Genomic DNA, 25,868 nt, shown 5'->3' with positions numbered 1-25,868 from the left:
TGGAGGGGGGCAAGTACACTTCCTGCCTCCCAAATGCCCAAATGGGACTTAAGATATATTCTCCCACAGAAACAATGAGAAGTTCTAATAGCAACAGTCAAGTATTTCATTTATAGTGGGGACTAAATGTCCCTAGGGGACCAGGTGGGACCTGAATAGCCCCTCCATCATTATTCCCATGGGAAAATGAATTCAAAGTTGCAAACAACTGGCCTATAAATGACCTTTCATAACCCAACCCAGCTGGGTACATGTGTTGTGGGAGCATAGGGGAAAGGGTCCCTGTACATTCGTTTTTATGAATTTAAAAAATATACATTGGTCTTTTTTCCCCAAGTCCATTTTGATATTGCTACCTTATGCCAGTGCCGCAGCACCTCATCCACAAAGAAATCACGATACTCCAGGACCACTAGTTCAACAATTTAGCGGACTTACGTTTAGCAAAACTATCTCCTGGATAAATGTTGCGATTATATATATCCATGATGTACACCCGACTGTCATCCATGAAATCCCTCTCGTGGCCATTCCCCTAGGGGAAAACACACCACTAGTGAGCTTCTTCTGGAAGCCAGCAATTCCATGTCAACAAATCAGCAATGCAAGACCAAAATGAAGAATACCAAAATGTACACTGTGTCAACATTCTAGGTTTGTTGTGAGAATCAGATGAAAAAATGGGTATAAAGTACCTCACAAATGCTAAAGTTCTGTTCAAAGAGGAGCAGCTATCACCATCATTGTTATCGTATCGTTATTATTATGTATAGGGATTGGGGCTGCAATTTCACAGGCATAGGACAAAATTTCTTAAACCGTGGTCACTACCTAATGTGGAGTCATATAACTGAATGGGGGGGTTGTGAAATTATGATTTATTATTTGTAAATGTTTAACTTATATACCCATTTTATATACTTGGGACTGAAAGATTTCTTGGATGAAAAAGGGTTGCGAGTAGAAAAGTTAAGAAGCCCTGGCATAGGGCATGAACAGGTACTTTCAACCCAACATTGACCTTGACTGTTGTCAGAAGTGAACGCCATCCTTGGATGTAGATGGTGACCAAAGATGGTGACCCCAAGCCTTTCTCCAGCTCTCCCTATGACATTCAGCAATATCTTATCCCTGGATAACCAACCTGATGCTTCCTGATACTGTGTGGGTGTGTAGATAGGAGTGTGTTTGTGTGGAAGTTATACTCTCCTGATAGTGCATGTTGATGGGGAGAAAGGATCATGGGAAAGCATGAACTGTGGAGACAGGACACTGATACCCACATGAGAGAGGGGACCCACCTGGTGTGCATCCAGGTCAATAATTGTGGCTTTCGATACTGCTTCCACTCGTTCAAATAGAAACTGCCCAGGACAGAGGAGGGAGAGAAAGGGTAAGCAGAGAAATAAAACACTCACCAGGCAAATAACTGAGTAGATGATCGTTTAAAATCCCCAATAGTTTAGGGAACGCTCTGGACATTACATCCTTGACCTTATAAGGTTCTTACCTAAGAATCGAATTTCAGTGAAATGTTCAATCTGCCAGTAGCTTTCCTTTGGAGGCTGTGAGAGGGCATTTGGAGGAAAGACCTTTACTAATAGTTCACTGACAATTCAAAGTTGAATGTTTCAAAGCCTTGTGTTCATAGCAGGTGCTTTATACATACCAGCTATTATTATTATTTTCCTCTCTAGCCCAGAACCTAGTGAAGACTCAGATCCTAAATTTTGGCTCCCATTAGCTTCCAGCTATACCCAGCATAACAGTGAGAGTATTTTTTACCCAAAGGTATGTTCTCTATCTCACAAGTTATGATCAAATTCAGAGTTTCAAAGAATTAAGAGGAGTCCATTCTTTCTAGACTTTTTTTTTGGGGGGGGAGATCAGATTTTCCTTATAGCCTCTTTCCTGTATTTTTATCTCTTCTTGAGAATGTGCTCCAATCTCCTCTAAGCCAGTTTATGCCCATCATTTCTCAAGGCCTGACTTCTGATACGTCAGAGAACTGGATGCTGGCTCAATTACTATGACCTCTAGGCCTATTTCAATTACTGTTGGATTAGATGCTTAGGTCCCTTTTAGTTCTAAATCTTCCAATCCAGATAGTCCTCTTCCCTGTAGCTTTCATTGAAAGGCATTGTGTCTCCACAGGCCTTACCTTGATAGAAAGTGAAATATCAGCATAGGCACAGAATCCCCCTCCCCTGTCACTGGAGCAGTGATGGAACCCACCACCTGCAGGAAAAAAAAAACACACTATTTAATTGATGGTTCTCTTTGGTGCCCTTGTCCCCTGCTGCCAGAAAGCACCCCTCCCTTTCCTACCAGCTCTGACTCCCTAGTATCTCAGCTCCAGATAAGGGTCCTAGGAAAGGAGTAAAGGCTCTTCTAGTTACACTCTTACAGTATGCTCACCCCTTTCCAAGATCCTCTGTTCTCTAAATGGCACTGACAAGTTCCCTTGACCGATCTTTCATGAAATGAATGATCCATGAAGAAGAAAACTCGAATAAGGTCATGACAAATAGACCTTTCATAACCTGGTTTCCCTAAGTTATCTCAATAGTCAGTCAATAAGCATTGATTAGGCACCTGCTGTGTTCTAAACACTCTGGCGAGCATTGAGGTCACAAAGAAAAGCAAAAGAAAAGCTCTCAAGGAGTTCACATTCAAAGTGGGGTGAGATAAATGCAAAACTATGTACTATGCACTATGTGCAAGCAAGATACAGAGATATAAATAGACATGGATTATGAGTATATGCATATGTGTACATGTATATGTGTGTGTGTGTGTGTGTGTGTGTGTGTGTGTGTGTGTGTATGTATGCACAGGGCAAATGGAAAGGAACGTCAAAGGAAGAAAAGGCATTAAGCAGTGGCTAGGGATGGGGGGAATTGTCACTCCTGGCTGTTCTCCACTGCAGACTACCCCATCCAGGCCAGCCTTTCGCCTTATGCCATCTTTTCTACCTCTCGCCCTTTTGCACACTATTCCTCACTTGCCCTTTCCCCAAGTGACTATTCATAACATTTCTTATTTCTAATTTCACATATAATAAAGAGTTAGGGCTGGCAGGCACAGGAGAATTTATTAAAAGCTAGAAGGAGCTTTAGAAACTATCTATTCCAAACTCTTCCCATTACAAATAAGTAACTTGATAAAGGATGGTGCCCCACCAAGGTCACATAGTCATTCACATGCTTCCATTCTTCAAAGCCTAGCTCAAGTAGTGCTTTCTGCAACAAGCATTTTCTGACTACTCCAGTACCCACTGAGCTCTCTCTTCCTTTACTTCCCATCGCATTCATAGCCTATAGCTTGTGATCCAGCCCTAGCATTGTCTATGGATCTCATCTGTCTGACAGACAAGCTCTTCAAAGGCAGGGTTTTTATGGCTTCTCCATCCCCCATGATACAGGTGAACAAAAGGTTGACTATCCAGCAAGTGCTCCAAAAACACTTGCTTAAATATCATTCTTTCTATGACTGAGCTCCTTTACACATCCTACAATCTGGGCAAATTGTCCTTGCTGATGATACTCAAACGGGACACTCCTGCTACCATCAAGTCCCCACTCCCATGTCCTTGCCTTTGCATTAGCTTTCCTACAAACCTAAAATGTCCTTCTACCTCGTCAACACCTCTTGGAATCTCTAGTTTCCAAATGAATTCCAAGATTCAATATAAGATATCCTAAATGAAACCTTTCTTTATCCCACCATTTTTTGGTGCCTTCTTCTCCAAATTTTCCTTTTATCTATTTTTGTTTGTGCCTATATATATATATAAAGGCTATTGATTGTAAGTTCTGTAAGAAAAGGGGCTGTCTTATCCTTGCCTTTGGATTCTTAGATCCACATTATCTAACACAATATCCAGCATATAGTAGGTACTTAAGAAATGTTGTTGGGTGAGTAGCTAATGAGGCAGATAGCCCAATCCCTGATATAATTGGAGTAGAAGGGCCAGGGGACATCTTGGCATCTGGAGGTAGAGGGATTTCCTCATGTCTGAAATCCTCCACCCAATCACTGTGACAAGGATGGAGGAGAAGAATTCTCACTCAAGCACTGCTGCTGTGAATCCCAGATTTCAAGTTTGCAGCCCAAGCTCTCAGTACCTAATCAGGTCAATAATGGGCAGACAAAGTGCACCCTCTGGTGGTCTCACTAATCTACAGCAGCATGGCAAACCATTTAGTTTAGAAGGGAGCTTGTGCATGCACAGGAGACCAGAGTCACCTTCACTTCCTAACTTTCTGACCAAGGCAAGAATAAAAGAATCAAACCAACCAAAATCTCCATTCCTCCTCATCTCCCTTTTGCCCAGTTCAAATGATAACAACAATAATAATTTTTATATGGTGCTTCACATTTACAAAGAGTAGTCGGTGAAGACTCAAACATTGTGGAAACATTCACCTCTCTCTAAACCTCGGTTTCTGCACCTGTAAAATGGTAATATCTGCATCATCTACCTCACAGGAGTGTTCTATAGAAACTCCATAGAAGTACTGTAAGTTCAGTGCATGTACTGGAAAAACTCCTGTAAACAGCTACATAAATTGAGCTTAATAGTAGTAGTAGTAGTGGTAGTAGTAGTAGTAGTAGTAGTAGTCATAGTAGTAGTAGTAGTAGTAGGTAATAATAGTAGAGTAGTAGTATAGTAGTAGTAGTAGTAGTAGTAGTAGTAGTCGTAGTCGTAGTAGTAGTAATATTAAAGATAACAAAAGATAACTCATTGGGTCCTCATTTTAATTACTGAATAATGGGATGAATCATCAACAGAAATCCCCCTACACACACCTTGAGGGGAATAGCAAAAATATATCCAGTCAACCTGCCAAGATTTTAAAATATTGCTATGAATGACACTCTGTGATTCCATTTGGGTTTTCTTGGCATAGATAACTGAAGAGGTTTGCCATTTCCTTCTTCAGTTCATTTTACAGATGAGGAAATTGCGGCAAACAGGATTAAATGACTTATCCAGTCATAGAGCTAGTAAGTATCTGAAGCCAGATTTTTAAAAGTACCAATGTGGGGGTGGTGAAAGGGAAGGGGGAAAAGGCTTATATGAATATTTCACAAGAAGGCATTCCTTGAGCACTTAGTATTACTGTGTGAAGTGTAAATGTAGAAAAGACACTGAGTGGAAATCAGAAATGTGAAATGCAATTCATTATCTTCTATGTGCTTCCTGCATGACCCTTGGCTAAGAGATGAAACATCCGTCTCTCTAGATCCTAGCTTCAAAATCTGTAAATGAGGGGATGTTGCTATCTAAGATCCAAATCTAAACTCCATATCCTAAACAAAGTACAAAGCCAGACATTGGGGAACTGGTTTAGTAGATAGAGTGTTGAATTTGGACTCAAGAAGCCCTAAGTTCCAAACCTGCCTCACTTATTAGCTATAGCAATTTTGGGAAAGTCACTTAACTTTTCTCGGGGTTCAGTGACTATATATATATATATATATTAGGGATAATGAATCAAACAAGAAAATATGTAAAGTACTTTTCAATCCTTAAAATGTTATATAAATGCTATTTTTATTATATTAATAATCTCATATTCTATTGCAGTGCTACCACATTAAAGTTAGCTCTAAACTCTATACTTTTTTTTTAAATACTGTAGTTTTCTCATTTGTTCAAAATGAGTATAGTAAAAAGTTCTTTATTACCCTAAAATGTGTTGTTTCTAGTGACTGACTCAAGATAGGCTAAAGAGAAGATGCCAATAGTTTTGGCATGGAAAGTGCCATCCATATCCAAAAAGAGAACTATGAAGATCAAAAGTGGATCAAAGCATATGATTTTCACCTTTGTGTTTGTTTACTTGGTTTTTTCTTTTCTTTCTCAGTCTTCCCCCCTTTGATTTGATTTTTTTTTTTTGCCCAAAATGACAAATATGGAAATGTTGAGAAGAATTAAACATGCTTAACCTATATCAGAATGCTTGCTGTCTTGGAGAGGGGACTGGGGGGGGGGGGATGGGGAAGGGAGGGAGAAAAATTTGGGACACAAAATTTTGCAAAGGTGAATGTTGAAAACTATCTTTGTATTTTGGAACAATAAAATACTACTTAAAAAAACAGCAACAAAAAGGAGGTATCTCTCCTGACATAAACAAAGACAGAGAGAAGTTGATAACAGTGATTATATGGGGAAATCCTCCCAGCTTTGCAGGGAGCTCAAGAAACAACCCAGAAATGTGGTTAGGATTTAATCTTCTCCAAGGTCTTGTTTCCTACTGATGACAACAGAGTCTTCCCCAAATATAGTTCCAGTTGATGAGAAATAAAGATAAGAGAACTCTAAAGGACACACTCTCAAGATACAATATTAATTAGTTTGCTTAGCCTGACCCCACAATTCATCTTCTCTGCCTGCTTATGCAACCTGATGAATTCTTGCCAGAGCCACAGATCAACCTGAATGTCCAAATAAGAAAGAAACAGGAGTTTCAGCCTCCTTAAGAAGGAAAGTTCAAATAAGTCAGTGACAACAGATGAGTACAGCTTCCCTGTGGCGAAGAACTGACCTTAAAACAAGAGGCCAGCCCAAGCTCCAGACCAGATCATCAGAGCTGCTGCTGGTTCTGCAAGCTGGAATGATGACCTTCATTGGAGAGAGACTATAGCTGATAATAAGGGCAGCCTCCGTGACAGCTGCTACCAAGAGCACTCACGTATGTGTGCATCCTTGGCAACCACCTGCATCATTTGCCCCTCTGGAGTTGGTGTGCCTTCCCTGCATCCCTAACGTCTCTGCTACTCTTCCACAAGTCAGACAATTATTAAGTATTTAAGTGGTTACTTAATATGCCAGGCAACATATTAACAAGCATTGTAGAGACATGAAAATAACTATTTATATACTAGATATATTGTATAAGTTGGAAGGTCATGTTAGAGGGAAGAGATGAAGGCTGGGAAAGGCTCCTACAAAATGAGATGAGTTTTGAATGAAGTGAGGAACTGGAGGTGAGGAAGGGGTGCATTCTAGGCATGGGGGGCAGCCAATGAAAAGGCATGGGGTCATACCTATATCAGCTCAATATTGCTGAACTATTCAGTATGTGGAGAGGAAGGTATGAGAAGACTGAAGAATAGGAGGGGTCCAGGTTGTAAAGAGGTTTAAAAGTCAAATTTAATTATACATATTATATTTGAATCTAGAAGTAGTAGGGAACCACATGAGTTTATTGAAAGGGAACAGAGAAAAGATAACATGGTCAAACCAGACTTCAAGCAGAGAGAGCAAGCAGCAGGCTGCTGTAACTATTACAAGGGGTCAGCCAGGAGAGAGTGAGGGCCTGCAGCAGGGTGGTGGCTCTGGAGCTGACGAGAAGGCGATGTTGTGAGATGTTGTGAGGGTGGAAATGATGAGCTATGTGAGCTGAGTGTAAGGGAGAAGAGGATGGTATTGAGGACCCTTGATAGAACAGGAGGGGCTTCAGCACACTGGAGAATATTGTGGTTTCAAATCTAAGAAAGGGAGCGTTTCATCCTTCTCCACCTGGTTGTGTGGCCATGGCTTGTGTGTGTGTGTGTGTCCTCCTGCCTAATAGAATGCATAACTTTGGGAGGATCCTAGCTCCAGAAACTTTTAAGAAATGACAGTAAGAGGAGGCATTTTAGATTTCATGACAAACTAATGGGGGAAGAGACCTTGGGCACAGGGATCTTGCTGGGCCCCACAAATTGTACCTAGGTGGTGGCTCATGAAGCCAAGCCCAGTGACAAGAGTCATCCATGAGCATTTGGGAAACAATACTATTTATGGGAAAGAAGCCTGGCTGGAATCAAAGGGCCCCAGTCTGATTTCTGGGTCTGTGTGACCCTACCTCTCTGGATCTGTAAACTATAAAATGAACAGGTTAGATCAGACCTCCCCTAGTACTGGGATTCTGTGGATTTTTGCAAAGGGACAACTCCAAAAGCTCCAAATTGTAACCTCTCTAGAGTCCTAAAAGTCAACTGACTGAAGGAGAGACAGATTCATACATATTCTCTCTCTCTCTCTCTCTCTCTCTCTCTCTCTCTCTCTCTCTCTCTCTCTCTCTCTTTCTCTCCCTCTCTCTTCCTCTCTCTCTCCTCCTCCTCCTCCATCTCCTTCTCCTCTTCCTCTCTCTTCCTCTCTCTCTCTCTCTTTTCCTCTCTCTCTCTCTCTCTTCCTCTCTCTCTCTGTCTCTGTCTCTCTGTGTCTCTTTTCTGTGTCTCTGTCTCTCTGTCTCTGTGTGTTTCTCTCTCTCTCTCTGTCTCTCTCTCTCTCTCTCTCTCTCTCTCTCTCTCTCACACACACACACACACACACACACACACACACACACACACACACAGTCCCACAATGAATTCCCTGTTGTACTTACCTATATTGATGGCCCAGCCTCGTTCAATAGCCAGTTTCCCAGCCTTTAGGAAGAAGCACAGAAAAAGAATGAATATCAAGACATTTTACTATGTCTGCAGGCTCCTCTCCTCCTTTACCCAACAATCCAGAAATGGCAATACTCTAAGCCTCCTGGGAAACATTCTTGGCCCATTGGGCAGAGAGCAATGGTTCAGGAAGAAGAGATCTAGAAGCGGCTCTGGATTAGGTATCATAACAGCTAGTTTTCAAACCTCACTCTCCTACTGATTAGCTATGAGTTGGGGGCAAATCAGTTTTGGTCTTATTAGCCTCCTTTCTTTGTCTTGTATTGCCTTCCTTATAGGATTACTGTGAAGAAAGTTCTTTGAAAGCCACAAACCCCTAACATGATGGTAAATTATTATAATATTTTAAGGAGGAGAGGGAGGGAAGGAACAGAAGACCATCTAAAGAAAGGAGCCACCATTGTTCATTCCAAATCCTTCAAAGAGAGAGAAATGACTACTCATTAGTATCTGCCTCTATTGGCACTACCTTGTTCCCCACTTTCCTTAGGATAAATCTACTGAATTTACTTAATCCTGAAAACTATATTACCCTTTTCTGATTCAATTAAATTGATAGTAATTGAAAACCTATTAGTACAAGTACTAGGCCAGATACCACAAGAGACAAAAGGCTATATAAAACATAGTCCTAACCCAAACAGGGCTTGCAGACTAGTAGGGAGAGATAAGGCACCTTTTATCTTTGATGAACCAACTGGGTGAACCTTTGGAAATTATGCTATCCCATCTATGGCTCTCATGAAAAATGAGAATACCTAATTCATGGGAGGCTGTGTGGATCAGTGGAAGAATATAGACCCTGCACTCACATCCTGGCTCTAACACTTATTTCATGTATGAACTTGAGGAAATAATGTGACTTCTCTGAGGATGTGTAATAGAAGGGGGTTGGACCAGATGAACTCAAAGGTCTTCCCAACTCAAAAATCTATGATCCTACAACTTACCCGACAGGGTTATAGGGAAGGTTATATGAGATCATATAAATGAAAAGAATTAGCTTTCCTTTTAAGGAAATTGTTAGTATTATAATTATCCTGAGTAATCAGTTTGTGCTATATAAGCATGTTTAACTTGTATTCCCTAAGTATTTCTTATAGATTTACTTTATCTCCCCTCTAAGTTTTTTGAGAATAAGCAATGTGTCTTCCCATGAACATAAGGCTGAGGAGGGAGTAGGTGTTCAACAAGTGCTTGACAAATCTGTCTGTCCCAAAAGGAAGACATACTTTTTCAGGTATCCAAAATACTTTCTGAGATGGCCACAAATTCAGAGAGAGCCAAGAACCCATATCCAGAATCTCACAATTCTAGAATCTCTAGACCAGGGGTCCTCAAACTACTGCCCATGGGTCAGATGCAGCAGCTGAGGATGATTATCCCCTCACCCAGGACTATGAAGTTTCTTTATTTAAAGGCCCACAAAACAAAATTTTTGTTTTTGTTTTTATTATAGTAGGGCTCTCCAACAGTCTGAGGGACAGTGAATTGGCCCCCTATTTAAAAAGTTAGGATCTAGACCAAAAAGACTTATAGGCTCACAGATATAGACTGGAAAGGACCTCAAAGATCATTTGGTTTTATTTCTGTTATAGGTGAGAAAACTGAGACTAAGAGGTTCAGAGATTTGTCCAGATTCACAGAGGTGACTCACAAGTGCCAGAGGGGAGATATGATTCTAGGTTCTCTGACTATAGAGACTTTCCAGTGTACCACCGCTGGTCATCTAATCCAATCCAAACCTACAGCAGGAATTCCTATCATATCCCTCACAGTTTGTTCTTCAGCCTACTGTTGAAGAGATTTCCAGAGACAAGGAACTCATTACCTTCTGAAGAAGCCCATTCAACTTTAGTATAATTGACAATGGGCTTTTGGCTCTCCTCTTACACTCAAAAAGATGATCAGTATGGTCATTTACTCCTTAAGGAGTTTCCAGGTTCTAATACTTTCGAAATTCTAGTTGTTTCCTGTTGGGTATCTATCTTTCTTCTCAATGGGCCAAAAATGATCTCACACAGTTGCTCAGACCTGCTGATACAGAACAGCAGGAACTCATCTGCTTGCCTTCATGCCTCATGGACAAATGGTTCAAGACTTCATACCAGACATTGGGGAAACAAGGGATCTGTGCTTTGGTCCCAAGTAGCCCAAGAGCTGAAAATAAAAGGAAAGTTCAAGTGACATCTGCCTCTTCTTTCCAGCACCATCTTCCTCCTCATCATTGGGCCCCTAGCCAACACCACTACCACCTATGAGAAGGCAGAGAGGGCACAGATTGATCTTACCATAATGGTTCCTCCTGTCTGGGTCCTTAGCGGCCTAAGAACATGTCTCTGCACCAGGAAATTAGGAAGACAGATGACAGGTGGAATCTCCGTGATGGTTGCCACTACAAAGGACCACTGGAGAAAGAGACAGAAACAAGGAGCATGCTCAGTGCCTGATGAATGCTTATAGACTGTGAGCTAATTTCTCCCCAGATTCAGGCTAGTGAGGAAGGAGTTCTGCTGACTGCCAAGGGATGGTTTACAACAGCAGTGCTCCACATGGGCATAAATGTAAATTGAATTTTTATAAAATGAACTATACTCCGAATGCTTTGGAAGAACTGGCTATGTAAAGATGTCACATCCAGAATGTTTACTTAGCAAGTTGGATGGTTCCTTTGGGGATAAAAATATTGCCTTCCCTCCCTTCAATTTACCTGATTTGTAACTGCTGATTTGACATGGCAGAATTCTCTAAAGTGAGGTCTACCCACACTCCTCAGGCTCTGAGGTTCCATCTAGATGTACCCCTAAGGTTCTGGAAGAGTTACAAAAATTTTCCAAATGGCCTCACTTCCATGAAATAGGATCATGATTACAGAGCTAGATGTGTCCTTCAAAGATCATTGAACCTAACCCCCTCATTTGACAAATGAAAAAACTGAGACCCTAAGAATTTCAGGATCACAGAGATAGCACATATCAGAACCAGCATTCAAACTTGACTCTCTTCCAAATTCATCTCCCTCATCCCAAAAGAATGTTTTTCCTTGCAAATTGTCCTCCTAGGAAATAGCAGGATATGAGGTAAGAGGATTGCCCATTATGAGGGAAAGGAGTTGATAGATCAACTATTTCCATGTAGAAATGCATCTCCAATATTCACCAAATGACCTCTGGGTGCCTGGATCTGGCCAAGGCTTTGCTCTGAGATGAGAAGACTCTACTCTTCTGATGCTACAGAATTTATATAGATTTTTAAAGCGGAAGATTTAGAGTGCATATGGATCTTCAGGAGTCATTGAATTCAAGTCCCTCATTTCACCGAGGAGGAAAGTGGGTCTTTGGGGAGTGGGAAGGGAGTATATTCTCTCCCCATTCAAATAACAATGACCCAGAAAGGCACAATTCATTTTTTCCAGGTGTTGGATTGGATGGGGTTGTCAGGGGTTGATCAGACTCAAGAATAAGTAGATTGTTTAGGTTACTCAAGGGCATTAGAGCTGATGATATGTTCAAGATATACACACACACATACACACACCCCAAAGCTGATATTAGACTCGATTAGCTTAACTGCAAAACAGACAAACAAAAACAAAAGGCCCAGATCCTTTAAAAATATTAATTGTTAGCAAACCTCACTGCCTCATTACAGAACTTCTGGGACAGGTTCTATAAGAGAAGCCATACATTCTCTCCTAGGATCCAGTCCCACGCTTCTAAATGCCTGCTAGGGATCTTCACTGAGGAGTACCACTTGTACTTCAGATTCATCAGATCCAAAACCAGGCTCTTCATGTTCTCCCTCAAATCTGTTTTTCTTCCTGACTTTCCTATTTTTCTAGATGGGATCTCTAACTTTCCAGCCTCAGACTCTGGGAATTATCTTTTATTCTTGACTCTAATCTAATCGTGGCCAAATGCTAAAAATTACATTTTCACAACATCCCTTGTTCCCTGCTCCCATCTCAGTTCAAGTTGTCATTAGTTCTCACTTAGATAACTACAGTAACTTCCTAATCTTGTTTTCCCTATTCCAATCTCTTCCTTTCCAATGTATTCTAAACCTGTTGCTAAGTTCATTTTAACATGGAGTGACATTTTGATCATGTCACTCTCCTGTACAAATATATTCTATGCCTCCCCATTATCTGTAAGAATCAAGCTCATACTTCCCAGCTTGGCTGTAACTGAACATTTAAACCTCATCACTCACTGTTGCCCACAGATACGCCATGTTCCTACCACACTGGACTCCTCACCATGTGCTGACTGCAGCATTAATTTTCTTATCTTTTCTCCTGCTATTTCCTTCTCCCAGTCTACTTTACCCCTATATCTGTGTGTGTGTGTCCAGCTCAAACACCATCTCCTCCATGAAGCTTTTGCTTCTTTCTCCTCTGATCTATTCAGTTGAATTTGATGGGGTCAATAAGACCCCAGCAAAAAGCCATGTTTCTGCTAGCACCCCAGAATCTAGGTAGTGTCTAGAGAAGCACACTGATAGGAGAAGGCATTTCTTGAATTTAAATGGAATTTAAATAAACCTCTGTTGCAGGGGGGCCTTACTTAGCTGAATTCTCACAGCTATTCCCTAAGGCAAGTAGGAAAGAGCACTGATGGGATTATCTTGTAATTCCTGGCATTGACAAAATTATCATGATCCCACAGTTACTCTATCCAATCAGAAGGCCAAGTTATGATATCAACCTCTAAGATTATTTTCCTTCTATAAAAGAACCTATAGGTACCTCGCTTTTCTTACCACTAAGCATCACAATCTCAGGCACATTAGGAACTGCCCATGTTCTGGCAGCAAATTCTCTAGGAACTTTACCTGCCTTATGGTGTCCCTTCTCTTGTTATAGGTAGAGTTCATTAGTATTTAGCTGTCTCAATGGCATCTTCCCCCTTGTTATACCATCTTCCACCTTGCTATTGTGTCTTTCCCTTTGTGCTCTCCAAAACTTCCTTTTTTGGAAATTAGCTTGTTGTCAGCAATGAGATAATATCTTTGCCTCTTGATTTGGAAATGGTCTAAGCCTACAAATTCTTTTGAGACACCTCATGATATTGGCCTGAAATCCCAATATGTTTTGTGTGTTCAAATCCTTGCTCCCCAACATTTGGTGGACTGTATGGGGAAAATCAAAGAACCCCAATAAATTTTGGGGTTCAGCATTTTTGTACAACCCTCCTACCTCATCAGATTTAACAAACACATTTACTTAGTGCAAGGTACTATTTAAGACTTTAGGAATACAAAAACAAAGTAGAGAAATTTCCAGCCCTCAAAGTTTTACCAAGAACAGTACAGATCAGCATACTACAAAAGTGAGAGTGAAGGGGATAATGTTGAGAGAAGATAAAGGGCCTAACAAGTGGGAAGGTTTCAGATAAAAGTCTCAGTGTTACCTATACCAGGGCTTCTTAAACTTTTTCTACTCTCAATCATTTTTACAAAGTTTTACAAGACCCCAGATATATAAGTATATAAAATAGTTATACCAATCAAATATTTGCTGATAAAAACAATAATTTTATGACCCCTCTATTCACACAATTCCACCTGGGGTTGTGACCTATAGTTTAAGAAGTTTTGATCTATAAGATGGGTAGTTTGACATAAATGATTTCTAGAACCCCTTTCAGCTCTAAATTTTGTGCTACATAAGTGCCATCCACACTCCATCATCTCTGGTACCTAATGTGGCACAATAGAGTACTGGATCATAACACCTGAGTTTGACTCTCACTACCTACACTTCCACCTGCATGGCCTCAGGAAAGTCACTGAAGTCCCTGGGTGTGTTTCCTGTATAAAATGAGGTTGCTGGATATCAGATAACCTTTGAGGTAACGGTTAAGTGAGTCAGCACTGGGCCTAGAATCAGAAAGATCAGGATTCAGATCTAGCATAGACACCGCCATAGGTTATTATCCAAGAAAATCAAGAGAAAGATGAACATAGCCAGTCCTGGGTGCCCAATTTAGGATCCCCCATCCTGTCCACATTATCATGAAGAATTTATAGAAAGGAAGAGGTAAGGATCTATAATTACTTTAACCCTTCAGAAAGACCTGGACATCATCACAGTGAGCACTCCTTACACTGACACAAAGTGCAATTATTCCATATGCTATAAGACAGACTTCGGGAATTGCTATGGTCAAAAACAAATCATCATGGTGGTGGATCTTCTGGTGATGAGCCTCTCAGCATTGCAGTAGGCTGATCCCATCAACACAGTTGATCACCAGAGCTGCCCTCTGAACTTTCCAATGTAGTGGACCTACCAGAGCATTCTTTATGACAGCATATCCTTCTAAAGTTCAAGGTCATCTTTATGTCAAGACAAAGTACCAGGAGGAAGACTGGAGCAGAAAAGCCTGGAATATTTCAGAAATAGTCATCTCCCTTCTCCATATCTCAACTTCCTCTTCTCTAGGATAACAAGTTTAGACAATATCCGTTCTAAGGCACCCTCCGGTTCTAAATCTAGGCTCCTAAGGTATGGACACTTGTAGTCCCAATCATTAATGAAACAGGAAGAGGAGAGTTTCATTTGATAATGGATAAAAGAGATATGTTTTACTCAAGAGATCACAGGATTTGAGCTAGAAAAGGACTAAAGAAATCTTCCTCGTGTAAAGATGAGATGGAGGTCCAAAGAGGTTAAACACCAGCCTCAGGTGACACAGCTCAGATCCAGGATTCTATTCTAAGTCCTCTCCCTCCCATAACCACTATCCAGAGCTCTTTGAGCTATGAAGAGAGAGCATGATTGAAGTCTTGCCAATCCTCCAACACACACCTGGAGTATAAAGATGAACTTAAAAATCATGTAATGGCAGAATTAAAATAGACCCTAGGATTGAATAGGAAAGTGAAGGTCAGAGAAATTAAATAACTTTGCCTAAATAACTTAGGCTGCATAGTGGAGGAGCCTGTAGTAGGTCCCCCTTCTCTTGGCCCTCTTTCTACTGAATCATGTGGTTTCAACTTACAAAAGAAATCATTTGGTATCAACTGCTTATACTACCATACAAGGAGGGTATAAAAGCAGTAGAAAAAAGATACATTGCCCACCTTCAAATTTCTATGTGGCCCTAAAGTCCACATATATAGACATCAAGTTCAGATGATGGAATAGTTGGAAAACAAATTTAAGGCATCTTAATCATAAGAGAAACTACATAAATATGATACCTAAATGTGGAAGGAATCCAATATAAGAGGAAACATTGCTATGGGTTGGGGATTAATTAAGTTTGCAAAGATTTCATGGGAATAGGTAGGATTGAGGAGATGCAAAATACCTGAATTATTAGGGGGAAAGGGAAGGCTTTATGGGCAGAAGGAACAGCATGAGCAAAAGTACAGAGGTAACATGAACTTAGTGTGTTCAAGAGAGAAAAGAAATTGTCTTAGCCACAGCAGAAGGTCCATATTAGAAAGTAAAAATACAATGGATAACATGTCAGGTCTGAAGTGAGGAAGACATCTTCCTAAATTCAAATCTGGCTTCAGACACTTAGTAGCTGTATGACCCTGGGGAAGTTACTTAACTCTGTTTGCCTTAGTTTCCTCATCTGTAAAATCATCTGGAGAAGGAAATGGCAAAACCCAATCCTGTATCTCTGCCAAGAAAACCTCAAATGGAGTCAGGAAGAGTTGAACATTTCTTAAAATGACTCAAAAACAACAACACATAAGGTTGTGTGAGATGAAAGTCATGTATGTCCAGATAAAAGGAGCTTGAATTTAATGTGGCAAGAATAGGGATCCATTATAGATTCTTGATCAGAAAAAAAATTGACAAAATTGATATTTTAGAAAGGATTAATCTAGTAGTTATTTAGAGTCAGGGGGAAAAAAGGATAAATAAAAATTGCAAAGATCATAGATTTTTATCTTAATGGTCATTTAATCTCAATCCCTCTATTTAACTGAGAGATTGAGGACTGAGTCGTCCCAGAAAAGTTAAGGGACTAGGACAAGAACACACAGCATGTGACAAAGCCAGGATAAGAATCTGATACTTGGACACTAAATAGAAATACTGTATCAATCTACTTTGTGACCACATAAGAAGCTGTGGGGCAATTCAGGCTTGATCTAGAGGTTAGTGACAGTGGAAAGAGCTAGAGAGTAAAGCACAAATCACAGTTGAATGACTAGATAGGAATAAGAGAGAGAAGAGTCAACAATGCCTGTAATTACCATTTTGAAAGATTGGGACTGGAGTGGTACAACTGATAACCAAGGAGAAAGTGAAAGGTTTGGAGGAAAATGAATTAAAAATTTCAAATAATAGTGAGATATCCAAATATACAAGTATTGTAGATATATAAAATATGGGAGCTTAATTAAGGGCCATAGATACATAGGGTGTCTTAAAAGTTTTGTTGACATTTTAAGCTTTAATAGCTCAATTACAGCCTTTTGTAACATGCTGCACATTTGGGAACCAGCAGTACATAAGTGATACCCTAAATTGTGAATGGAAAGCATTTCTGACAGTGAATGTTGGTTGCCATCCTTCATTCTTGAAGAAGACCAAAATGACATCAATCACTATATTAGAATCAAGTTACAGTGGGTCTGCCTGTGGCTGATAGATCAATATAAGCTCAGAATGCTCTACCACAGGTTCACAAATAGTCCATGTGGACATTTGAGGTGAACTTCCTAAATTTACACATCTTGCATTTCTTTGAAGCCTTTTCAATTCTGCTTTGTTGCTAGAGTATAGCACCTTGTCCATTGAAGGCATGCTATGCTGGGCGTCAGTGTCTCCCATGTCATGCAATCTATTCCAGAGTTCTTAAGAGAGACCTGGAGAGTGTCCATCACTTTTTTTTTTCCTGACCACAATGTGAGTGCTTGTCTCATGTGAGTTTTAGGAAAACAGTCTTTTAAGCAAACATAAATTTGGCATCCAAACAGCATGGTCAGCCCATCAGAGTTATACTCTACAAGAGTTTAGATACTTGGCAGTTTAGTTTGAGAAAGGTCCTCAGTAGCTGGTGCCTTATCCTGCCAGGTCATCTTCAGAAGCTTCCTGATAATTCAAAAGGAAGCAAATCAGTTTCCTGGTGTATGGTCCAGATTTCACAGGCATCCAGCGATGAAGTCAACACATTATCTCTAAAGACCTTCAGATAGCAGTCAGTCTAATACCTTTTTTCTCTCACATTTTCCTTCAGAGGGGCAGCTAGGTGGCACAGTGGAGAGAGCACCAGCCCTGCAGTCAGGAAGACCTGAGTTTTAAATTTGGTCTCAGACATTTAACATGTCCTGGTTATCATGACCCTGGGCAAGTCACTTAACCCCAACTGCCTCAGCAAAAAAAAAAAAAAAATTCCTTTGGAGCTTCTCAAACACTGAACTAGCTTTGAGAGTGCAAGTATGAACTTCATTATTAATATGCAACACCCTCCTCCCGGAAAGTATATTACCAAGGAAAACTTATCCAGCATTCAAAACTTCTCCATTTACTGTCACCAATGGATCCACGTATGGAAGGTGTGATGCTAACTGATGGGGAGCACCTGTGTTTTCTTGGTGTTAATTGTTGGGTCAAAATTAGTACAAGTAGCAAAAAATCAATCCATATTTTGTTGCATCTCAGCTTCAGAATCTGCATTAAGTGCACAATCATTTGCAAACAAAGAAATCATTTATCAAGACTCCCTTCACTTTAGTCTTGGCTTGTAGCTTCTCCAAGTTGAATGATTTACCACCAGTGTGATAGCTGACCATGATGCCCTGTTCATTCTCCCTGAAAGTGTTTGACATATGGCTGCCAAGCTAAAAGCAAGCACTCCATTTGGTGACTGGGGAAGTGCAAGAATATAATCCATTATCTACAATCTGGGCAAGCACAGCATCATGAAAATTAATGCACAATACTGATGAACTTCTTTGAACAATAAAATTTTGTCACAATTTTCCATAAGCCCTCATGACTGATAGTATCAAGGGCATTTGTCAGATCTACAAACATTGTGTATGATTTGCTTCTGGCATTTCTCCTAGAATTGTCAGCCAACAAACATGGTATTGACCATTCTTTAATCATTTCTGAAGCTTCACTGGCTCTCAGATAGTTAACCATCTTCCAGTTAAAGGATCAGCCTATTAAAGAGTACTCTAGGAAGAATCTTGCCAACAGTGACTGAGAGAAAGACCCATTTGTGACTGTCATAGGACAATCTATTTTTTACCTTTTATAGAGATGTAAAGTGGAGGCACCTTTGAGCTCACTGGGGATAACCTCTTGCCATATAACCCAGAAGATTTTAGTATCTTTTATATGAGCCATCCTCATAAATCTCAGCTGGAACAGCATCACCAGGTGCTTTGTCACTGGAGAAGAGCCTAATGGCATTCAAAATTTCTTCTGCAGTTGGAAATTTGTTGAGAGATTGACTTCAGTCTGAGGTGAATGGTCAATAGCTTCAGCATTGATTTAATTATGGTCTGGTTAAGAGCATTAAGGAAGTGTCAACCCATTTCCCAAGTTCATGTCCTTATCATTAATCAATGTGGCTCCATCAGCACTGAATAGTTGTGATGTGTTGTATATCTTTGACCCATAAATAGGCTGCAGGGCATCATAAAGTACTTTGGATTGTTATTATCAGCATAAAACTGAATTTCATCTGCCTTCTTACTGAGCCAAGAATCCCGCATCTTTCTAAGTCTCACTTGTACTTTACTTTTGACAAAAGATAAAAACTGCCTTCTTAGAAACGGATGAACTATTCTGCTGGTAATTTCTTTGGAATTCTCATTTTTCATTAAGCAGCTTCTGAATTTCATCATTTTCGTCAAACCAGTCTTGATGTTTGCCAGTGTTCTGATCCAGATAAACAAATGCAGCACCATACACCAAATCTGTGGAAAGCTTCTCATTCCTTTTCTGCTCCACTGTTTCCACAACCTTCCCTTCAAGTTAGCAGAGAAGTTCTAATCTATTGACATTGAGTCTACTGGTAATTATTTTGCTTTGTAGTCACTGCTTTTGTTGAAAATGAATATTTAGCTTACAGAGGATAAATCTATGATCAGTCCAGCACTCTGTGCCATACATTGTCTGTGTCACTCTCATATCTTGTCTGTCTCTTCTCCTTATAATCACATAGTTTATTAAATACTTATGTTTGCCGCAAGGATAAAACGCAAAGTTTTATTGCATTTAGGTAAATGGAAGCTAGTGTTGGTAATAGCGAAGGTCATGAGATACACAAGTCTTAGATAGTGAGTGAGCACTGATTTTGTTGTTTCTGATTCCATTCCTCCCAAGGATTTCCTGACATGTTTAATAGTCTGTGCCTACTCCAGCATTAAAGTCACCCAGAATTATAAGTTTGTCCTCTTTTAGAATATTGATGATGAGGATCCCTAGGTCTTCATATAATTTTTCTTTGAATTCATCAAGGTTTGTCATGGTGGGATCAGAGGCACTGACAGTGGGAGAATGCTGTTTTCCTGGAAGTGGTACTCACATTGTCATAAGCCTATCATTCATTCCTTTTGACAAGCATACAAGCTTGTTGACTAAATTAGTTTTGATTGCAAAACCTGTAGCAGCTTCATGGTACTCCACTTCACTGTAGCCACTCAAGAAAAATATGTGTCCAGCTCTGACTTCAGTAAGCTGGACTTCATCTATCAGCCTTGTTTTACTCAGGGCTGTCTACTATTTGAATGCATTTTTTGATAATTTCTCTCACAAAAGCTGTTCACTTTTCAATTATACTGGACTTTATGTTGCTTGTAAGTATAGACACATTACGTGTACCTATATACATGTACTTCTTTGCAGAAGTCTTGGTATTTTTTTGGAGTATTTCAACCACAGGGTGGAATTCCCTGCCTGCTATGATAAACAGGCCAAAGTTGGTTAACCAGACAATTTTAGGGCAACTTTTCTAGCTCCTTCCTCATGCCAGGAAGTGAGCAGTGCAGTCCTTTAAAAAGTGCTCAGGCACATGAAAGGCCGCCAAATCCTACTGTTGCTTGCAGTGAGAAGATGACCCCATGATCTGGGTCACCTGAGTGAAGAATTGTGAATACAACTCCCAGTGTATCCATAGCTGCTGTTTCATCACTTTCCTGTTACCACAGGATGTTGAGACAGGTAAAAATGGTAAAGTGGTATAAGTGATATCTTTTGATTCATGTATTAATTGAATATAAGTGAGGCAGGATTACATGAAGTCATCAATCTCAACTCTCTTTTTCAGCATCATAATCAGTGGCAGGACAGAGTCAAGGTAAATAGTGATAGCTCAAAATGCAGAGAATGACCTTGGGATCTATGATGAATAATGAAGCATATAGAGCTCTGCTGTACCTATTTCAGCTGCCTTCATGGCTACTGGAACAAATTCTTCTCATCTGCCTATTCCACTAGGGGAAGTACATGTTTGAGGTAGAAACTTCCCTAACTCACTGATGATCTTGAAACCTCTCAGTTACCTTCAACCTGTTTTAGTCTATCTGCTGAAATAGTATGTTGGGGTATGACTGCTGCCTTGCTACAGCTTCTTGGAGTCACAGGATAGAAGTGGATCAGGTAGACACCAAAGGTGGAAAGTATCTCTGAAAAGCACTCAGCAGCCCTTACACCAGAGGTACTAAACTTTCTTGATAATATTTTATATCCTAAGAGAGGAACATGACTAAGGTGGGATAGATAGGAAGTGAATTTAGGGAATATTCAAACTAGAAGGCCCCTACTGGAGAGGAAGTGGGAAGTAGTTTTAGAATAAACAGAAGGAAATAATCTTCTATCAATTTCTATTTCCAGTCTGGACTCTCAAAAGCTATGCCTGTGGAGTATAAGTTCTGGAAAGTTCTACTGAGAGCAGGAAATCCAATGATGGCCTGTTTTCTTAAACTATGTTAGCAAAGGTTTATCAACAACAAGGTTTCGTTGCAATGATCTTACCTTTCTTCTCGTCTCTTCTTCCAATAGTGACTCTCCAAGACTAGCTGTTTAAGTTAAGGTGGAATTGTGACCCACAGTTATGGATGGAACGCCCACATCAATGATTATAACATCTCCTTAAAGATTTACAGTAAAAGGAAATACAATGCAGAATGGGAATATTTAGAGAATACATTACCTCCAAGAGGTTAGTTATAGCTTCAAAAAGGGTTGAAATAAAGTCATGAGTGATAAGAAGATGCATCAGCACAGGGAAGAGAGAACTGGATATTTGAGGAAATATCTCTAACTTCTAAACTAGACATTAAGGAGAAAAGTCAAATTTTCCCAATACATCCTTGGCAAAAGAATAAATGGATTCCAGAAATTAAGTTTAAATGAATAAACATTAAGCATATAACACTATTTCAGGAATGTTAGAAAAGGAAGATGACAGAATAGAAATATTCTGAATAAAACAAAACAAAGACAATTAGCAAAATGGAAATCAGGTTGGAATTACAGGTATGGAATTCAAATTTGATCCTTATGGGATCTTGGGTAGGTCATATCACTTTGCTATATTTGATTCTCTGGGATTTTATGAGTTCATCTGTGGACAGATTTTTCAGAATGCTGGATATGACCTCAGGTGGACCTTTTAACAATTATGACCTTAACATTCAAAAGCTCCTAGCCAAACCTCCAAATGTATCAGTGGATGAACTCTACTGTGGAAAATTCCCAGATCTTAACTATACTATATCTATATCTATCTATCTATCTATATATATGTATATATATATATATCTGTATATATATATATATATATCTACACACACACACACACACACATATATATATATATATATCTCTACACATATAGATATATATATATATATTCTCTTAACTATACTAGATTGAGCCTACTCAAAATAGGCTTGTTGATTAATTGACAGGGACAGGAAAGAGAGATGATTACTGGGATTTTCTTTGATATATTCATCTGATCCCTTCATCTTTTATGTCACCTTCCTTCCTAAGGCATCCCCCTAAAACCTTAAGTAAGCTACCCATCAGCCTTCTGAATATTTTTCCAAAAAATTTAGACACCTGGGGAGATAAGGCTATGTATAGTCCAAAGCGTTAGGAGATTAGGATTCAACCATCAAACATGTTTCTATTCTGTCACAAATCTAAAAAGCAAACATAGAGAAGGGCCATATCCTCAGTATCAAGTAGTTGATAAAGTTTCATTCCAGAGTTTGTTTGATTGTTCTTAATTCACAGGTGCTGAGGTAGTAGGATTTCTATTAAATATAATGGTGAAGAGATATGAAAAACCAGCACACCATAATCCACCTGGCATCCATTTTATGTTTGAGTGTACATGTGTGTACACAGTTAGGAATAGACAGAAATAGAAATAATGGACAAACTGCCATGGGTACAGTTTTAGGAGGTAATAAATGGGAGTAGGAGGATAAAAGAAATTAGAACAAATTGTTCTTGTTCTGATGGGAGATGGGATCTTGGACCTTGGCTGAAAGAAGCCTCAGGAACTACTTAGTTTAACACCTCTCCTCATATTACAAATGAGGAAACTGAGACTTCAAAAAAGGATAGTTCCAAGGACACACAGGTAATATCACCAGAGGCAAAATTTGAATCCATGTCCTCTAACTCTAAAACCAATGCTCTTTCCATTGAACCAGAATCTTAAAGAAATGCAGAACATACCTCCAAGTCTGAGTCTAACAGCATTTATCCTCCTGAATTTTACCCCTAAAATCTCTTCTTTTAGGTCCAGAATTTTCTGTCTTCCTAGTCCCAACACTTGGATTCTTTGTTTTTGTCCTACATATGCTTAGGTGATAGTGATTGCTATTCTTGGACAGAAGTAAAACTAAATGCCTGAGGCTGAAAAAGCCTTTGGGAAGCTGTGAATTTAGAGTCAGGACTTCTTCAACCAACAAAACTCTCTGGACTTTCTAAGTCTTCAAATCCTTGAAAAGCTGTCACGTGGTTGACTTGGCTCCAAAGAGAATTACAAAAAGTACAGGATAGAAATTACAAAAAGAAAAAAATTAGGCTTAATATAAGGTAAAATTTCCTGACCAGTGGTACCGAAAAGTGGAATGAGCTGTCCTAGGAAGCAGAGAGGAGGGGAGAAGAGATTGGAGTGCTTCAGGGTAAAAGATGGATGGCCATTTTGAGGTATGTTGTAGAAGGAAGTTTCTCCTCAGTGAAGTTCTTTAAGCAAAGGTTGGATGATTTACTTGTCAAGTAAACAATAGCATTTTTTTTAAAATTTGGATATAAGCTAAGTTAGGTTAGATGTCTACTGGGATCTGTTTCAAATATTTTGAAATTCTGTGGTTCTGCTGGGATTTTTCAAACTAACTCTGAAAAAGGCACTATTTAAGTGTGGTTGCGCCAATATCTATCAACACCCTTTCTCTATAATCACCCTAGAAAAGTTCAAAAGTCTAAAAGAATACCAGATTCTAGGTTACCTAAACATTGCCCAGCCCCAACTTATATCACAAGCCATAGCTTATTCCATTATATTACAGTCCCACTAAAGAATATAGGTAGTGATTTGGTGGAAATCATTGTTATAGCATCTAAATCTTTATATCAAGGAAACCTATCTTCACCAGGACTTGGAATCAAAAGAAACTTTAAAAAAAAACAAAAAAAACCTTGGTCCAGGTGAGAGCACTGGACTCATTACAATGAGCCCCCTTCCTCTCACCTTCCCTCAAGTTTTTACCCTCTCTTTCCCGGATTTAATAACACCAAATTCAAGTTCCTTTTCCCCCAAACTGCATGTAATCACCCATAGCAGTAAATATATTAAACTTTACTTATCAACCAATATCCAAATCAAATTAGCACTGTAGGATTGCCTTCTCACAGGCAAATTCCACTATCAACTAGGCTTTTATTAATTCTTCTATTATGATTGTTATTTAAGCTCTGAATACAACACCAATTCACATCACAAACAAAACAGCCATGCAGGGAAAAACCCAGGGGAGCTAACTGCTACCAAGCTGAGAGACTCACGAGATGAAGAACAGCCAACTCTCTCTAACACACACACTCTCTCTCTCTCTCTCTCTGACTCTCTGTCTCTCTCTCTGTCTCTCTCTGTCTCTCTCTCTCTGTCTTTTTCTCTGTCTCTCTCTCTGTCTCTCTCTCTGTCTCTCTCTCTCTTCTCTCTCTCTCTCTGACTCTCTGTCTCTCTCTATCTCTGTCTCTCTCTGTCTCTCTCTCTGTCTTTTTCTCTGTCTCTCTCTCTGTCTCTCTCTCTGTCTCTCTCTCTCTCTCTCTCTCTCTGTCTATCTCTCAGTCTGTCTGTCTATCTCTGTCTCTGTCTCTGTCTCTGTCTCTGTCTCTCTCTCTCACACACACACACACACACACACACACACACACACAAAGACAAAGACAGAGAGACAGAGAGAGAGACAAAAAGAGTTGGGGGGAGAGAGACAGAGAGACAGACAGAGAGAGAGAGAGACAGAGAGAGAGAGAGAGAGAGAGAGAGAGAGAGAGAGAGAGCTCAGTGGCCTGCATGGGATTGTGACAGCAGCTTAATTTGTATTCCCCAAAGGGAAGAGGATGTACAGAATAGAGACAATTTCAATCATGGGGGTACTTCCAGAGAACTCTCAGGATAGAGTTATGAGTTCCACCAAAGGAGAGAAAAAAGTAAAAGAAAAAGACATTCAAAAATCTGGAAAAGGTAAAAATATCATGTTCTAAATTGACAATTATTTAATTAAGGAGATCAGATATTATGACACCTTGCTGAGACACACAGAAATGGGAGTCATTCTTTTGAGTGTCACTGCACTTTCTGCCTTTGTATTCCCAGTAATATTATAAGTTAAATTCTCTCCACATGTGCACATTGGTTTTCATTAACCTGGCAGGTTTTCCTAGCCTGCCTTCTTTCTCTGCACATGGAATTCTTGTCATGTGCCATTTCAGCCAAATACCAGGCTGCCAGCCAAAGAGTTGCAGGTCTTTTTCAAGAACTAAGCTTTAGTCTCTTCTCTTTCATTTTTAATGAGTTTTCACTGTAGTTGGCCCATCTAGAATTCTCACAGCTACTGGCCAACAAAGGAAACTAGTTGCTGCCACCAGGAAACTAGACAACAGAAACCTGACATAGAGCTGGGAATGCTATAAATATTTCTAAATATTCCACATCATATTTCTTTTGACTGAACTCCAGTATCCCAACTCTGACCAATATATTATATTTGTTATCCCGAAGCCTTTCATTTTATGTGAAATAGAAAGTCATCAAAAGTACTGTGAAAGAGAGAGAGAGAGAGAGAGAGAGAGAGAGAGAGAGAGAGAGAGAGAGAGAGAGAGAGACTGAGTTCTTGCACTTCCTAGTTCTTCTCCTAGGAACAGAATTACAGTTCCACGTATCTATGTACCAGTTGGTCTCATTGGAGAA

At 39.7% G+C, this 25,868-nt stretch overlaps 1 protein-coding gene across 1 annotated transcript in view; it reads right to left on the bottom strand.

Annotated features, from left to right (window-relative positions):
• HDAC11 (histone deacetylase 11) overlaps positions 1 to 25,868 on the bottom strand; it is a 43,298-nt gene that overhangs the window by 6,440 nt on the left and 10,990 nt on the right. The window contains exons 4-8 of the mRNA XM_051983778.1: positions 10,743 to 10,859; positions 8,385 to 8,427; positions 2,162 to 2,238; positions 1,302 to 1,364; positions 439 to 535 (exon numbers count right to left, since the gene is read on the bottom strand). Of these exons, the coding sequence (XP_051839738.1) occupies positions 439 to 535; positions 1,302 to 1,364; positions 2,162 to 2,238; positions 8,385 to 8,427; positions 10,743 to 10,859 (397 nt within the window). The remainder of the gene's footprint in view (positions 1 to 438; positions 536 to 1,301; positions 1,365 to 2,161; positions 2,239 to 8,384; positions 8,428 to 10,742; positions 10,860 to 25,868) is intronic.

The sequence above is a fragment of the Antechinus flavipes genome, chromosome 1 (assembly GCF_016432865.1).
Source record: "Antechinus flavipes isolate AdamAnt ecotype Samford, QLD, Australia chromosome 1, AdamAnt_v2, whole genome shotgun sequence".
In the NCBI taxonomy this organism is placed as follows: domain Eukaryota; kingdom Metazoa; phylum Chordata; class Mammalia; order Dasyuromorphia; family Dasyuridae; genus Antechinus; species Antechinus flavipes.
Note: the sequence above shows the minus strand (reverse complement) of the source record. Positions and strands in the feature narration are given on the sequence as shown.